The sequence below is a fragment of the Stenella coeruleoalba genome (genome assembly GCF_951394435.1).
Source record: "Stenella coeruleoalba genome assembly, chromosome: 17".
Taxonomy (NCBI): domain Eukaryota; kingdom Metazoa; phylum Chordata; class Mammalia; order Artiodactyla; family Delphinidae; genus Stenella; species Stenella coeruleoalba.
Window position 1 is genome coordinate 62,910,178 of NC_137163.1, and position 16,250 is coordinate 62,926,427.

At 39.9% G+C, this 16,250-nt stretch overlaps 2 protein-coding genes across 3 annotated transcripts in view; both read right to left on the reverse strand.

Annotated features, from left to right (window-relative positions):
* LY96 (lymphocyte antigen 96) overlaps positions 1 to 657 on the reverse strand; it is a 34,359-nt gene extending 33,702 nt beyond the window's left edge. The window contains exon 1 of the mRNA XM_079901459.1: positions 466 to 657. The gene's annotated coding sequence lies outside the window, so the exon portion shown is untranslated. The remainder of the gene's footprint in view (positions 1 to 465) is intronic.
* Positions 658 to 4,171: 3,514 nt separating this feature from the next.
* TMEM70 (transmembrane protein 70) lies at positions 4,172 to 11,241 on the reverse strand. Of its 2 annotated transcripts, none has more exons than XM_079902335.1 (3): positions 10,923 to 11,241; positions 9,555 to 9,660; positions 4,172 to 5,434 (listed from the first exon to the last, which is right to left on the reverse strand). In XM_079902335.1, exons 1-3 carry the CDS (start codon positions 11,112 to 11,114, stop codon positions 4,977 to 4,979), a joined length of 756 nt encoding a protein of 251 aa, XP_079758461.1. In that variant the 5' UTR covers positions 11,115 to 11,241; the 3' UTR covers positions 4,172 to 4,976. The 2 variants fall into 2 exon arrangements, with proteins under 2 accessions (XP_079758461.1, XP_079758460.1); XM_079902334.1 differs by having other exon boundaries at positions 4,173 to 5,434; positions 10,911 to 11,241.
* Positions 11,242 to 16,250: the final 5,009 nt, after the last annotated feature.

Genomic DNA, 16,250 nt, shown 5'->3' on the forward strand with positions numbered 1-16,250 from the left:
AAAAAAAGAAAAATTTTGTTAAGATGGTAAATTTTATGTTATATGTATTTTACATATTTTTTAAGTGGGGGAAAAAAAGAGGACAAATCCATGAATGCTTCTAGTAGTCTCAAAATACCATTTCCCACTAAAAGGAACAAATACTCTAGAGAAGTTACTGTTTCCAGGTCTGAGGCAGAAAACGTTCAAGATGAGCCTAAAACATCTTATCATATTAGACACCCAATTTGATGACAGTCCCATTGACCAAAGATGGGTTTCCTATTGAGTTGTAACAAATAACCACAAACTTAGTGCCTTAAAAACAATACAAATGGGGAATTCCCTGGCAGTCCGGTGGTTAGGACTCTGAATTTTCACTGCCAAGGGCCCAGGTTCGATCCCTGGTTGGGGAACTAAGATCCCACAAGCCATGCTATGTGGAAAACACACACACATATGCACAATACAAATGAATTCTCTTACAGTTCTGGAGGTCAGAAGTCCGAAATCAGTTTCAATGGGCTAAGAGCAAGGAGTCAGCATACCTAGTTCTTCTGGAGACTCCAGGGGAAGACTCTGTTTACTTGCGTTTTTCAGTTTGAGAGCTGCAATCCTTCCATTCCTCCATCTTCAAAGTTCAGCACTGTCATCTCTGCTTCCATCGTCACATCGCCTCTCCCCTGATATCCTGCGTCCCTGTTATAAGGGCTCTATGATTACAGTAGAACCATTTGGATAATCCACGATAATCTCCCCAACTCAAGATCCACCTATAAAATCCCTTTTGCCATTTAACATAACATTCACAGCTTCCAGACATGAACATTCAGCCTACCTGTAGACTATTAACGATCATTAATAAGATAGTAACTGCGATGAATTGAAATACATCAAATATATTCAAATCAATCAGCTCATAATAATTTTTTTAAAGTCTAATCAGCAGATGATGCTAGGAAACCAACTCTATTTTGAAACCTGATAAAGGGAAAGAATCAAGCATTTATCCTGACTTTTCTATAGAAACTGAACTACCGGTAACCAAATAGTACAGAGAGGCAAGTTTCCCTTGCCTTCTCATACTCTTTTCTCTACTTTTAGAAGTATTTCAGCTAATATATGAAAAAGGAATGATAGAATATAACCATTTTGCAACACCTAATGAATTAGTAAGCTTGGGCACTGAGCATTAGTAGCTGCTAACGTCACAGAGAGAGAGACAGAAAGACATTGTATTCTTCTTGATGGGTGAACATGGTGGTAGCCAACCTCCAAGATGGCTCCCAATGACCCTTACCTTCTTGGTATGCAAATCCTTGTGTAGTCCCCTCCAACAATGTATAAGGGTGACTGTGTAACTAAGAAAATATTGCACAATGATAATGTGCAACTTCCAAAGTAGATCATAAAAGACATTTTGCCCTCTACCTTGCTCTCCTGGATCAATTGCTCTGGGGGAAACAAGTAGCTCTAAAGAGAGATCCATGTGGTAAGAAACCAAGGCCTCCTCCCAAAAGGCCAGCACCAATTTGTCAGTCATGTGAGTGAGCTACCTTGGAAGCAGTTCCTCCTGCCCCAGCCCAGCCTTCAAATGACAGGAGTACCGGCTGATATCTTGACTGCAATCCCATGAGAGAACCTGAGCCACACCCCCTCAACTAAGCCATTCCCAAATACCTGACCAACAGACACTGTGCAATATCATAAACGTCTGTTGATGTTTTAAACCTCTAAGTTTTAGGGGCAATTTGTTATGCAACAATAGAAAAATAATACAGACAACATCAGCTACGAATCAGTCTTGTCCAAAATAATCAAACCTCAACCTGATGAAGCCTCAATTTATAGCAAATACAGTAGACAGACAAACATGTTAAACTACACCTTGGGGATATAATCAGAAAATCTAGACCATGAAAACATATATAGGACAAAACACTCAGTTTCTTCAACAGATGATTTGCAAGGGGCGGGGGGTGGCGGGGGAAACAAAGTGAAAGAGGGAATTCCCTGACAATCCAGTGGTCAGGATTCCGTGCTTCTGCGGCCGGGGGCCGGGTTTGATCCCTGGTTGGGGAACTAAGATCTCACATGCCACGTGGCAGGGCCTAAAAAAACAAAAACAAACTGAAAAATATAGAAGGGTCCATAGATTAGAAGTCTTAAAAGAGACTTAGAAAATAGGTGTGAATAAGGTGGGAACTTTAATTAGATCTTAATCCAAACAAAATGGGGGTGAAAATTATGAAACAATTGGAAATTTGAGTAGACTGGATATTTGATAACACTGGGGTCAAGGGCAGCTTAGGTATTATGATGGCATTGTTATTTTTTTAAGTCTTTATCTTGTAGAGTCACAAAATTAAATATTTAAGAAAGAAATCTGGGCTTCCCTGGTGGCACAGTGGTTGGGAGTCCGCCTGCCAATGCAGGGGACACAGGTTCGAGCCCTGGTCTGCGAGGATCCCACATGCCGCAGAGCAACTAAGCCCGTGTGCCACAATTGCTGAGCCTGCGCTCTAGAGCCCGTGAGCCACAACTACTGAGCCCACGTGCCACAACTGCTGAAGCCTGTGCACCTAAAGCCCATGTTCCACAACAAGAGAGGCCACCAGAGTGAGAGGCCCGTGCACCGCAACGAAGAGTGGCCCCCGCTCGCCACAACTGGAGAAAGCCCACACACAACAACAAAGATCCAATGCAGCAAAATAAATAAATAAATTTATAAAAATTTAAAAAAAGTTTAAGAAAGAAATCTTATGATGTCTGGGATTTGGTTCCAAATAAAAGTAGACAGCAAGTGGTCTAGATGAAACAATGAATCTGGATGATGAATCACTTTTTCTGAAAAAATCAGAGTACAATTTTAACGAGTGTGTCCAAGCTAAGGCTGTCATTCATACCTAATGACCGTTTTGTTACTTTTGCTTCCAAAAGCTGAAGTTTTTCAGTATGACGTAATCTATGTTGAGGCAAAGGATTATATCTTATCATCAAAGGGTACACTATCTGATGTAACCCAGAGGTCCAAGGGGATCACCCTGCCTTTTGGGACTCAAATAAAACTGACTCAATATCCTTCCCATAGGTAGAGGGAGACTCACCACCTTCCTAATCTTTCCAAGATTACTCTGCCTGGGGAGAGGGTGGTAAAGTGGCATGGAAGGACGTGCGTGTATTTCTTACCTTGGCCTGAGCTGTTTCTGCGGACTTACTTCAGTGATGAACCATTAGGGTATCCTACGCATGCTGATCCTTTTCTACATCTTGGTCTCACTCCAAATCATGCCCTTGAGAAGTCACCTTTCTCGTGTAGTACTTTAAGCCTTTTTTCTTTTCTCTAAACAATTGAGGAATTATTGATACTCATAAAAATAGGATTTTCACTCCACTCCACAGGTGACAAAATGGTTGCATGGATATAGGACATTTAAAGAAAGAGATAGGATGTACTAAAAACAAGTTATGAGAAAACTGACCCTTGAGAGAAAACTTTGAAATGTTAACAACACTGTTTTCTTCTAATATTTATCTAACATTTGATAATGAGTATTTGATTATGGAATAATCTTTTTTTTTTTTTTTTTGTGGTACACGGGCCTCTCACTGTTGTGGCCTCTCCCGTTGCGGAGCACAGGCTCCGGACGCGCAGGCTCAGCGGCCATGGCTCACAGGCCCAGCCGCTCCGCGGCATGTGGGATCTTCCCGGACCGGGGCACGAACCTGTGTCCCCTGCATCGACAGGCGGACTCTCAACCACTGGGCCACCAGGGAAGCCCTGGAATAATCTTTTTACAGAAAGATATAAATCACATTAACTGCTAAGATAGCAACAGGTCCACATCTAGGTGACAAAGGACAGAAAAGCAGACAGGCAGAGGCCCAAACTGAGGACAGAGGTGGTGGCAGCTTGTTCATCTAAGAATAGAGCCCGCCCTCTACTAAGGCCACAAGCTGGCTGATCCTAGCAGAGGGCAGGCTCTAAGTCTCAGAAAGATGAGCACTGTTCTACCTTAAGCTGTCTCCTATAACCTTCTAGCAGCTTCGGACTTGATCTTTCCCCTAAGAACTAGTGATGTCCCTGCTTTCTCCATCCACCTCCCTCATACCACAGGCAAGCCAGAAAGATTAGATTTATCATCGTGGCAGGTGATAGACGTTAGGCAGCTCTCTACAGACTGGGTGTTTTGTTCTCAACTGTGACTCTGGCAACTAGCCCAGTACCTGACACCCTCTAGGCACTTAATCAGTATCTACTAGTCTAAATAGCATGATTTGAGGCCCTTTGTTCCTGGCTGAAAATCCTTCACAAGAACCAACTTAACATTAGCATGGAGACTTTTATTTTATAAAAGGTACTATCCATCTGTGTAGTACATACAATTTTCCCACTGTTTCAGGGTGTAACAAAGGAGAGTGTACATGGAGGGACAAATGGAACCACCGAAGACGATACTACTTAGGTCACCACTTCCCCAAGAGCTAACCACACCCTACTGGACATGGATATCTTTAACACGGGCAGCCATGCCAGAGATGATAGGCAAAAACCTGTGCTCTGAGCCAAAGGAAGCAGATTAACAGTCTCCCATAATCCGTGAATTTTTAAAGAGTTTTCAATGTGGGAAAAGGTAATATCTATATCGTTAGAAAAATCCAAACACAAAGGAAAAATAACTTTCCCATTTGCTTCTGACATCCAATCCCCAGCTGAGAGGCAATCACACTTATTATATAAAAGTAACCATGCATATGTCAGCATATACATGTATTTTCACACCCTTTTAACACAAATGATAGAGTATTGTATGTTTTGTTTTTCAAATGTAACTTTTTTTATTATAAAGGAACATAATTCTCTGGAAATGGAAAGTTCTGTGATACAATTTCAAATTATTTTTTTAACAATCAGTCACTAACAAAAATCATAAGTAAAGGCAATTATTATACACTGGAACATAAATCACATTTAAGCAAACATAAAAACGACAGACTCATTTCTCTTCTTTAAGCTGTTTCTTTTCACTGGCTTCTTCCACATCAAAAGTGAATGGTTTGTCATAACCCATTAGATGGTTATAGTCTTCAGGGTTTGGAAAGAGTGCTGGATTAACTAACAGTGATTTTGTTTTAGCATAAAATGTGGTAAACACATGTGTGCTATTTGGAATCGTCACGTCATTCTGGTGGAACACTGTACTCGTTTCCAAAAGCACAACATTATAAGTAATGGCTTTATAAGTGTCTGTTGTGGCCTCATGGTACAACCGAACGACATAGCCTTTTGTAAGAAAGTGAAGCAGTGTTGGAGTGATCACTGTAAAGCTTCCTATGATGCCATAAAATAAGATTTGCAAAGGCAGACTTCCAAATATAATATTATTTTGTGCAAAAATGTATGGTAGAAATGCAAGGCTGATCAGACTTGTAGAGTAAGAAAAACATTTCACACCTAAATAAGAAAAAAAATGGGAGAAGATTAACATTTTTAACTTTTATAAAAGAATCAACCTATCCAATTAATTCTTCCACCTTTCTCCCTACAATATCATCATCAAAACAACAAAACCAAAACACCTATATAGTGCTTATTATATTCCAGGCTCTATTTTAAGCACTTTACAAATTTCATTCATGAAATCTAGAAAAAAATCCTATGAGACTGATGTATAATTATCATCATCATCACTCCCATTTAAAAGATGAGAAAATACGAGGTACTTGCTCAATGTCACATAGCTACCAAGTAGCTGTGTTGGGATTTAAACCCAGGCAATCTGACTCTAGGGCCCAGGCTGTTGGCCATTACAGTGCGCTGCCTCTCCAGCTGGGAAGTCCGCTTTAGGGTTAACTGGCTTCTATCTCAGCTCCCAATAAAAGGTTTACTATTACTCAAAAATCTTTATGAATACTATAAAAGTTAATTCAGTCAGCAGATAATCAAATAAAGCTCTCTATTAACAAGCACTTCCACAGATCTAACATAAAACGTTCCAATATGGGGCTTTTTCAGGCTAAGTGCCCAGCATTAAAACAGCAAATCGAAAAACAAGCAAACAAAAAACACCACCAGTGGTTAAGAAACATATGGGAAAGGTAATCAACTTCTTTACCAAGGAAAAACATTCAAGTTAAAATAGGGAGATATTTTTACTTATCACGTTAGAAAGATTAAAAAATCAGTGACTTCTGAACTGTATACTTAAAAATGGTCAAAATGGTAACTTTTACTTTATGTCTATTTTACCACAGTAAATAAATAAATAACTTAAAATGTAAATTTTCTTAGCTTGAATGTACAATTTTAACATGATCAAATACCATCTGTTTGGAAAACAGGCAAGTTGAGATCCTAGAAGGGTTGATTATAAAGTTATTTTGGAAAAACAAAGGAAGAAAAAAAGGGGGGAGGGTTAGATACTAAAACATAAGATTGTATAATTAAAACAGTGTGGTAGTGGCTCAGTACATAAACAGATCAATGGAAAAAAACGGGAAATCTAGACACAAACCTAACTGCATAGAGAAATTTAGTATAGAACAAAGATACAATCTAAAATAAATGGTGCTAGGACAACCAGATTCAGAGAAAATTCAATCGATCCCTCATACCATATACCAGGAAAACTCCAAATAATCCAGAGATTTAAGTGTATAAAATAAGAGAGGTATAAGAAGAAAATACCCGTGAAGTCCTTTATAATCTGAGAATAGGTAAACTTTTCTAATTATGACTGAAAATACAGAGGCAATCAAGGGGAAAGTTGATAAATCTGATCATCTTTTAAAAATGTACATGGACATAAATACCGTAAACAAAGAGACAAATGAGAAAAATATTTGCAGCTTATATGACAAAGGGTTAATATCCCCAATACACAAAAGGTTTCTAGTATATGAGAAGAAAAGATCAACAACCCAATAAACAAACATGCCAGAAATATAAGCAGACAGTTCAATGAAACAAAAATGCACACGGTCTTTCAACAGATGAAATGATGCTAAGCCTCAATCATAAGAAACATTCAATTAAAACCACAGTGAAGGCTGGGAGGGAGGGAGACGCAAGAGGGAAGAGATATGGGAACATATGTATATGTATAACTGATTCACTTTGTTATAAAGCAGAAACTAACACACCATTGTAAAGCAATTATACTCCAATAAAGATGTTAAAAAAAATAAAAAAATAAAAACACAGTGAGATACCGTTTTTCCCCCAAACTGGCAAAAACTGAAAATATGACATCATACTCTGTTTGTGAGGCTATAACAAAGCAGACACTCTCATACATCACTCTTGCTTGAAGCCTTAATTATCTTGCATTAGTAATTTTAAAATAATTCCTTCCCCCCACAGGTAGATGCCATGACACTGGTACACATGGGACTCAATGGGGACCAAGTTGCCTTCTATATAAAAGCCTCCTTAGCCCTTCCAACTACCTGTTTTCCCCATTACTCTTTCACACTATAGTAGGTTGAACAGTGTCCCCTCAAAATTCACATCCACTTAGAACTTTAGAACATGACCTTATTTGAAAATAGGGTCTTTGCAGACAATTAAAAGTTGAGATGAGATCATACTGGATTACGGTGGGCCCTACATCCAATGAGAGTATCCTTAAAAGGACAGAACAAGACAAGCAGAGACACAGAGAGCGCCGTGCGAAGTAGGAGGCAGAGACTGGAGTTATGCAGCTACAAGCCAAGGAAACATGAAGGATTGCTGGGAGCCACCAGAAGCTGGAAGAGACAAGGACAAGCTCTTTCCTAGAGCCTTCAGACAGCACGGAATGCCAACACCTTGATTTCAGACTTCTAGCCTTCAGAACTGTGAGAATAAATTTTTGTTGTTTTAATCCACCAAGCCTGTGGAAATGTATTGTAAGAGCCCTAGGAAACTAATACATACATATACTTTATTATGCCTGGATTGAAGCAATTGCTATTTTCTAAACATATTCTCATGCCTTTGCTCATACTACTTCCGTGCCTGGGATGCCCTTCTTTCACAACATCTTCATGTTCAAATTCTATTCATCTTAAAAAGAGAATACTATGACATCCGTAATTTTCTGTTGCTGAATTAACAAGAACCATCAACTAAAAGTCCCTTCAAATATCTTTAAATTAGGACCCAATTTGGTAGTTTAAATGGTACCGCTATGTTAATGTCTCTCACTCAGTTTTACACAGAAAAAATATTAATCCCTGATAAGTATAGTGACTTTCTATTACTATAATATTGAAGGAACTCAAACATTAAATTCTTCTACAAGTTACAGTTCTAGAACTTTGAATATCATGCGTAGCTCTGCTCTTCCACAAATATTATATTGTACCCACACTAAAATTAATTCCTATTTATATTCTCTTCTCTTCAGAATTGAGTCAAGTGGGAACATGAAAAAAATTGATTAAGGCTTCCCTTCATTTGAAGGAACGGTGTCTGTATTCAGAAAGAAGGGTACCACGGGGGTCACGGTGAACACATCTCAAGGGCATCAGTCTAGGGATCCCAGGCTCAATCCAGAGATGAGACACAGGCTCAGTGGCCCACTCATGTTGTGACTTCTGAAGAAATTTCTACCATCCAAAACTGATTATTCCAGTAACTTCAGAACTCCACTCAATAGTGATTATAATCACTCCTTATTCCCAGAAAGTTTTAAATAGCTAAAATTGTATTTTAAACATACTCTATTTTAATGTCACACTCTTGAGAACTTACAGACTTCCAGATTAAATTTCAGACAACTGGTTAACACCAGCATGATCAAAAACATACATGCAAATGGGGCACAGAAATCTTGTGGCCAACTTGGCTATAAAATAATCCTCCAGATATTTCAGGTTATACTTTTTTTTTTAAGATTAATAAAATGAAATACAACCTCAGGAACTTGAACAAATCACAAACCTAAGTTCTTCTGACTTTCCCTACTAAAATATTCCATACTAAATACTGAATTATGACCTAAGGAAAGAGCTTTAAACTTGTAGCTATCTAATACACTGCCCTTTCCTTCTCCACGATAACTCCCTACTACCTAGAAAACCACTAAGTAAATATGTTTGCTGAAAATTCTAAGATGACCTAAAAAATGTAAAATTAATATATCTTTGAATTATAAAAGTATTACTGCTCATTTTAACTGCAAAATCTAGAAACATATACTGTAAATGTCTACTTACCCAAAATAACTACTCCTAAGCGGTATTCGCCCATATTTTTTTCCTTTGCATATTCAAACATTACATACACTTTTTGTTCTGTTTTATTTTGTTGCTAAACATCCCAAGAGGTGACCAAAGGATGGAATCTTTAGTGCGCAGCTATAAGATCACAAAATCATAAGAGTCTACAAAAACCTTTTAAAAATCTCCTAAAAATGCAAAGGTCTTAACCTCTAAATCTTTTATCAACAGACCACAAGAAAAAAATTATAATTTTTCCTTCTGTCTTGCAATTACAAAGTGCTAAAATAATAAGTTATCATATGCTAAGAACCTTTTTTTATAAGTAAAAGGGGGGGAAAAAGGAAATATCCTCACTTCTGATTACCCACCAAATACTGTTCGGGCCAGATTCCCAGTATAAATCAGCCTTCCATCTTCTGATTTTTCAAGCTGTGTATGTAAACATCGAACACATCTTTCCCAAGAAACAGGTATCTATTGAAAGAGACCATTATAATGTGAGTACATGATAAACTTTTAAATTTTTTAAGTTTATTTTGTAAAATATAATAAAAAGAAAACTTATCACATGGGGTGATGTAAGGAATTCTTCCAAATCATCTACAAAGCTAAAGAAAGCAAACTGAGTAACACGATGTCTTTCCTTAATTCCACTCACAAGTAGACACTGAATTGGGAGTTTGAAGACCTAAGTTTGCATCCCAGCTAGAAGCATTTTAAAGTGTGACCTTAAACAAGTAAAAAGTTAGTGGAATAGTTTCTCCTACTCCACATCACTTTTGGCCAACTGTCAAAGATTTAAATGCATTAGCTTTTTTAAAAAATTAAGTTTAATTATGTAAGTAAAATACTGCAAATTCAGAAAGTTTAAAGTCCAGACTGCTTTTAATACTTCTTAAATATTTATACTATAGCTAGTATTTAAAAAAATAATAATAATAACTCTTTCCCCAAGGGTCTCGTATCCATCCCTTGCTCCTCGCAAGGAAAATATTTTACTTGAACTCCTACATCAAATTTCACAGGAACAAAAGAGTTGCCCGAACCTCTGAAAATGACTTTCACAACACACACTCTTCAAGATGTAAAAGGCATGCCTAATCCCTTTATGCTGAAATTTAATGAGATTCCAATTCCCGCGTTGGCCTTTCCTCCCAAGTTTCAACCATGTTTGCTAATCCTAATATTTTACAGGGCAGGATTAGGAGACAATTTATTCAGATTAAAATGAGAAGGATTAACGTCTCCATCCCATTTTTCCAGGGAGCAAAGGAATTCCTAAAAATAGAGCCACCTAATAAAAAGCAGAACAAACTCAAAATCAGGTTTCCCGAGTTCTTTCAGTTCGGTCTCCACGTGGAGCATCTAAATTTCGCTGCCAATTAACCCTTCCGAGCTTGCGCTCAAGGACAGAAAAAAAAAATAAGAGTCCTCACAAGCCCAATGGATTTGCAACCATCTCTGTAAAGTGACTGGAACCGCCCAGAAAATAGGCACTTTCCAAGGGGCACTGCTGGACTCGCGGGGGCTGCGAACCCCGGGAGCACCGGCCTGTTGCCCAGGCCGAGGCCGGGCACTCCTACCAGCCCCATAGCACGGGGCTCCTTCAGCACCAGAGCCGCCGTGCAGGCCGGGGAGAAGCTATGGGAGAGCCGGGCTCCCCAGGCCCGGTGCTACTCCCACCCCCACCCTTACTCGGGTCCGCGAGCCCTCTGACCGCCGACCTGCGCTCGCACCCGACACGGCAGAAGCGTCGCGGCTGCCGACAGCCCCGCGCCCCCGCCCCGCCCCGAGGAGCCTCTGCAGGAGGCCGCCCGGCAGACGGCCGCCCTAGGGCCTCGGAGCGCAGTGGCTGCCCACGGTGCCGTCCTCTTCCCACCAAGCCGCAGTCCGGCCGCCCACGGGCCGCCCAACGCCAGAAGCAGCATCCCGCGCGTGACCAGAAACGGCGACTGCACTGCGGCGGCAGCCGAGCACGCCGAGGCGCAGCTCCTCACCAGACCGCGGCAGAAACGAGCCGCGCACTCGGCGCCGCCGCCAGGTCCGCGGGCCGCACAGGCCGCCTGCGCGTGCGCAGAATGGACGGCCCGCCGGCAACCTGCCCAGGCACACGCGTTCCTTGTGGGCTGAGATCTGAATCCGACCTGACCCTCGCTGCCAGGACCAGCAAACGGCCATCCTGAGCGCTGCTTCCCCTCGTCGGAGTCTGGCGCTCTTTACAACCGTGTGGAAGGACAGAGGGGAGAGACACGCGCGAAGGACAAAGCCTGGAAGCAGGGTTAAATCTTTCATTCTCGTGGGCATCATTTTCTGTGCCCAAAACACCATTTTCTCTGCGGAAAATGTTTCTAACCTGTTGGCACAGAGGAATAATACAGTGCACGTTTGGACAAAAATGAATAGTAATTTAATCCAACCAATAGTTTGGTAGAAAATGAGTGGAACTCGTTCATATAATGTTGATACTTGTCAAATTTGTCTTCGGAAATCACTCTCATCCGTTTACACAATCGTTCATTATTTGTTAGAGATCTTGAGCGCCTCGCCAACTACCAGGACTAAGTTGGAAGCAGAGGATACAAAGATACTGAAGAAAATTGGAAATCCACAATGCTTACATAGTGAGGGAAACACCTGAAAATAAACTAAAATATAATGCTGAAATATAATTGACATATACCAATTTACAAAATGCTGCAGAGGCCCGAGAGACAGAATGATTAATTTGGCCTCTGAATGTCCAAAGGCTTCAGGTTCAGCCGAGTATTGAGGGATGAGCATCCAACTAGTAAAGGACGCTTTTGTTTGCTATTTCAGAACCATGTTTTTCACTCAATATGGTACTGGCAGGCTTCCCTGGTGGCACAGTGGTTGAGAGTCTGCCTACCAATGCAGGGGACACGAGTTGGAGGCCTGGTCCAGGAAGATCCTACATGCCGCCAAGCAACTAAGCCCGTGCGCCACAACTACTGAGCCTGTGCTCCAGAGCCGCGAGCCACAACTACTGAGCCCGCGTGCCACAACTACTGAAGCCCATGTGCCTAGAGCCCATGCTCTGCAATAAGAGGAGCCACCACAGTGAGAACCCCGCACACCGCAACCAAGAGTAGTTGCTCACAGCAACTAGAGAAAGCCCACGCAAAGCAATGAAGACCCAGTGCAGCCAAAAATAAAATAAATTTATAAAATAAAATAAAATATATATGTTATTGGCATAGGGGAGGAACAAACTAATAGTCAAAAATAGTATCACCTTCGCAACTCCAAATCCTGTCTACTTTTTTCTGGGTATCCAGAAGGATAAAATTATACTATTTCTTCATGGATAACTTCACTTTCTTTCTTTTGTTTGTTCATTGAAGTATAGTTGATTTACAATGTTGTGCTAATTTCTGCACATTATATATTATAGCAAAGTGACTCAGTTACACACATATATACGTTCTTTTGTCATATTCTTTTCCATTATCGTTTATCCCAGGAGATTGGATACAGTTCCCTGTGCTATACAGTAGGACATTGTTGTTTATCCATTCTAAATGTAATAGCTTGCATCTACTAACCCCAAACTCCCAGTCCATCCCTCCCCCTCCCTCTGCCCCTTGGCAACCACACCTGTTCTCTGTGAGTCTGTTTCTGTTTTGTAGATAGGTTCATTTGTGCCATATTTTAGATTGCACATATAAGTGATATCATATGTCTTTTTCTGACTCATTTGCTTAGTATGATAATCTCTAGTTGCATCCATGTTGCTGCAAATGACATTATTTCATTCTTTTTTATGGCTGAGTAATATTTCACTGTATATATACATATATATACACATATATATACACACACACACATATATATATATATATACACATATATATATATACCACATCTTTATCCATTCATCTGTCGATGGACATTTAGATTGTTTCCATGTCTTTGCTTTGTAACTTCCCTTTTTTAAAGTTATCTTCCACTTACCTTTCAAAAACTCTTGTTTTAGTGTAATTCATATTACAAACAATATCAATTAGCCATTATTGTACTGATATGTATGTAAATTTTTCTGTTCATACAGTGTTTTTCTTTAATAGCTTTAAAAAGATAAACTGAGGCATGCTAAAATTTTTGAGTTTATTTGAGCAAAAATTTATTCAAATCGGACAGCACCAAATCTGGAAATGGTCAGGAGCATTCCACTGACAGGAGCTAGGGGCAAGGTTTTTATGGAGAAGATGCACATGCAAAGCAAGGAAATTATTTGATTGGTTATAGCTTATGCCACACTGTGAGGCATGTAGGATCTTAGTTCCGCAACCAGGGATCTAACCCATGCCCCCTGCAGTGGAAGCGTGGAGTATTAACCACTAGACCGCCAGGGAAGTCCCTGCTTATAGCTTATGCTGTTGCATTATTTGAGAAAATCTAGTTGGCTGTTTGTGATTGGTTGTAAATACCTTGAGGTATTTATAAGGATTGAATCTGGCTTAGCTTTTGGGTTGCTCACTAAACTACCAAGGCATCAGCGCCATCTCAGTCTAATGGCCTCTTTGTATGATTACTTCAACAATACATTGAGGGACTTCCCTGGTGGCACAGTGGTTAAGAATCTGCCTGCCAATGCAGGGGACACGGGTTTCGAGCCCAGGTCCGGGAGGATCCCACATGCTGTGGAGTAACTGAGCCCGTGCAGCACAACTACTGAGCCTGTGCTGTAGAGCCCGCGAGCTACAACTACTGAGCCCGCACGTCTACAGCCCCTGCTCCACAACAAGAGAAGCCACCGCAGTGAGAAGCCCACGCACCACAATGGACAGTAGCCCCCGATCTCAGTAACTAGAGAAAGCCTGCACAGCAACAAAGACCCAACGCAGTCAAAAATTAATTAAATAATTAATTTAGAAATATATATTGAGAGAACCTGAATTTTTATCTTCTGTTAAGCTTAGTTTCTTCCCACAGAAACTGTAAGCAAATGGAAATAATAATATTTGGTCTACTCAAGGTTTCTAAGTAGCTAAAATGAGATGATATTCTGAAAATTCTGTGCTATAGAATTATATGAAAGTGTCATTCATGGTTAAAAAGATTTCCCAATTCTTCGGCTTCCCTGGTGGCGCAGTGGTTGAGAATCTGCCTGCTAATGCAGGGGACACGGGTTCGAGCCCTGGTCTGGGAGGATCCCACATGCCACGGAGCAACTAGCTCCGTGAGCCACAACTACAGAGCCTGCGCGTCTGGAGCCTGTGCTCCGCAACAAGAGAGGACTCAATAGTGAGAGGCCCGCACCGCGATGAAAAGTGGCCCCCGCTTGCCACAACTAGAGAAAGCCCTCGCACAGAAACGAAGACCCAACACAGCAAAAATAAATTAATAAACTTCTACCCCCAACATCTTTAAAAAAACAAAAAAGAAAGATTTCCCGATTCTAGTAGTTTAGAGACAATTTTTGAATATATACTATTTGAGTGGGATTTTAGAATGATACTAAGGCTGTTTACAAAATAAGCCTTGATTCCCCATTCATATCATCTGAGAGGGTCCCTTTAAAGATGGAGGGTGATGGAAAAATTGAAAATGGCTATCACTTGTAGAATGTATGACCACCATTATTGTATGTATTTTTTGTTTGTTTTTTGGCTGTCTTTCCTCCCCATCCACCAGCCCCCTTCCCCTCCTTTAACATGAGCTAAAGGGCAGAATGGTGTGATGGAAAAAAGAAAAGAAAAATTGTGGTAAAGCTAGTATTTTGATAAGGACCCTAAATGCTTCTTTATGCATTACTAGTTTTGAAAATAAATTACGAGAATCTTCGGGGAAAAGAATTTGTCAACAGATTATCAAGATCTTTTAAAATGTTCATATTCTAAAGAAATAGAAACATGGTCAAAGATTTCTGCAGATACTGAACACAGTATTACATGAAGTGATTTAAAAATGGAAATATGGTCAATGTCCAACATTTAAGGAAATAAGTGAGTCATGGTACATTTAGACAATGTTAGTATATACTGACAATAAAAATGATGCTTGTTGAGATTTTGGTTACAGAAGTGTGGGTTATTGAGGTTTGTTAAGTTGGAAAATAAATAGTATAAATAACCATATATATACACTGTATAATCTATGTAAAAGTGTATTAAAAAACCAAATTTATCTGCAATTTCTGCATTTTTATAAGCATATATTATATTGATTATTTCTGCATTTTATAAGCATATATTATATTGATTACATAATAAATAAAATTTTTAAGTAAAATTTTGTGTTTTTTAAAAAACAGTCCTAGACTAGATTAGCCCTAAATCTGGCTTTAGCTGGCCTCAGTATCCTCACCTGGAAAATTCTATCATTCTCTAGGCAACTAACAGAGTGACCCTTATAGAATGTGATAATGCAATGAGGAAAAGGGAAAGTTTTGGAGAAAACAACACTTCTGAAGTAGAGGAGGAAAAGTATAATTGAAAATGGGCCCACATCCTTCTCTTCTCACCCCATTGCCTCTCCTCCCCACCAAATTCTACTCTGCGATATTATAACCAAAAAACTTTGTTTAATAATTTTTGCAAAGGCTTTGAAAAATTTACCCAGGACGGTCTGTCCGGTATTGCTTTTGCAACACCTTTTATCTGCCAGATGAACTAAAAAAGTCTTGCAGGCAAAAGTCACTAATTAGGTCAACAAACTTTGGATCGCCTGTATCTGTTTTCCTTTTGCGGACATCATTACACAACAGTAGGAGTTGAGCAACTTGCAATGGTGAGAGTCTTGGCCCTACATTCCTTTCATGCCACAGTCCGGTAAACAGAGGGTGAACTTTATTTAGCTGTTTCACCCTTCCTGGAAGGGTGCCTAAATTTCACCAAGGGAAAGAGAGCAAAGACGGCTCTGATTTACGATAGTTCGACTTACAATTTCTTGACTATACGATGGTGTCAAAACTATATGCATTCAGTAGAAACCATACACAATTTGAAATTTTAATCTTTTCCTGGGCTACCAATATGCAGTATGAAACTCTCTCCCCGGTGTTGAAGCTCCTAATCAGCCACCCAAACAGGAGGGTAAACAAC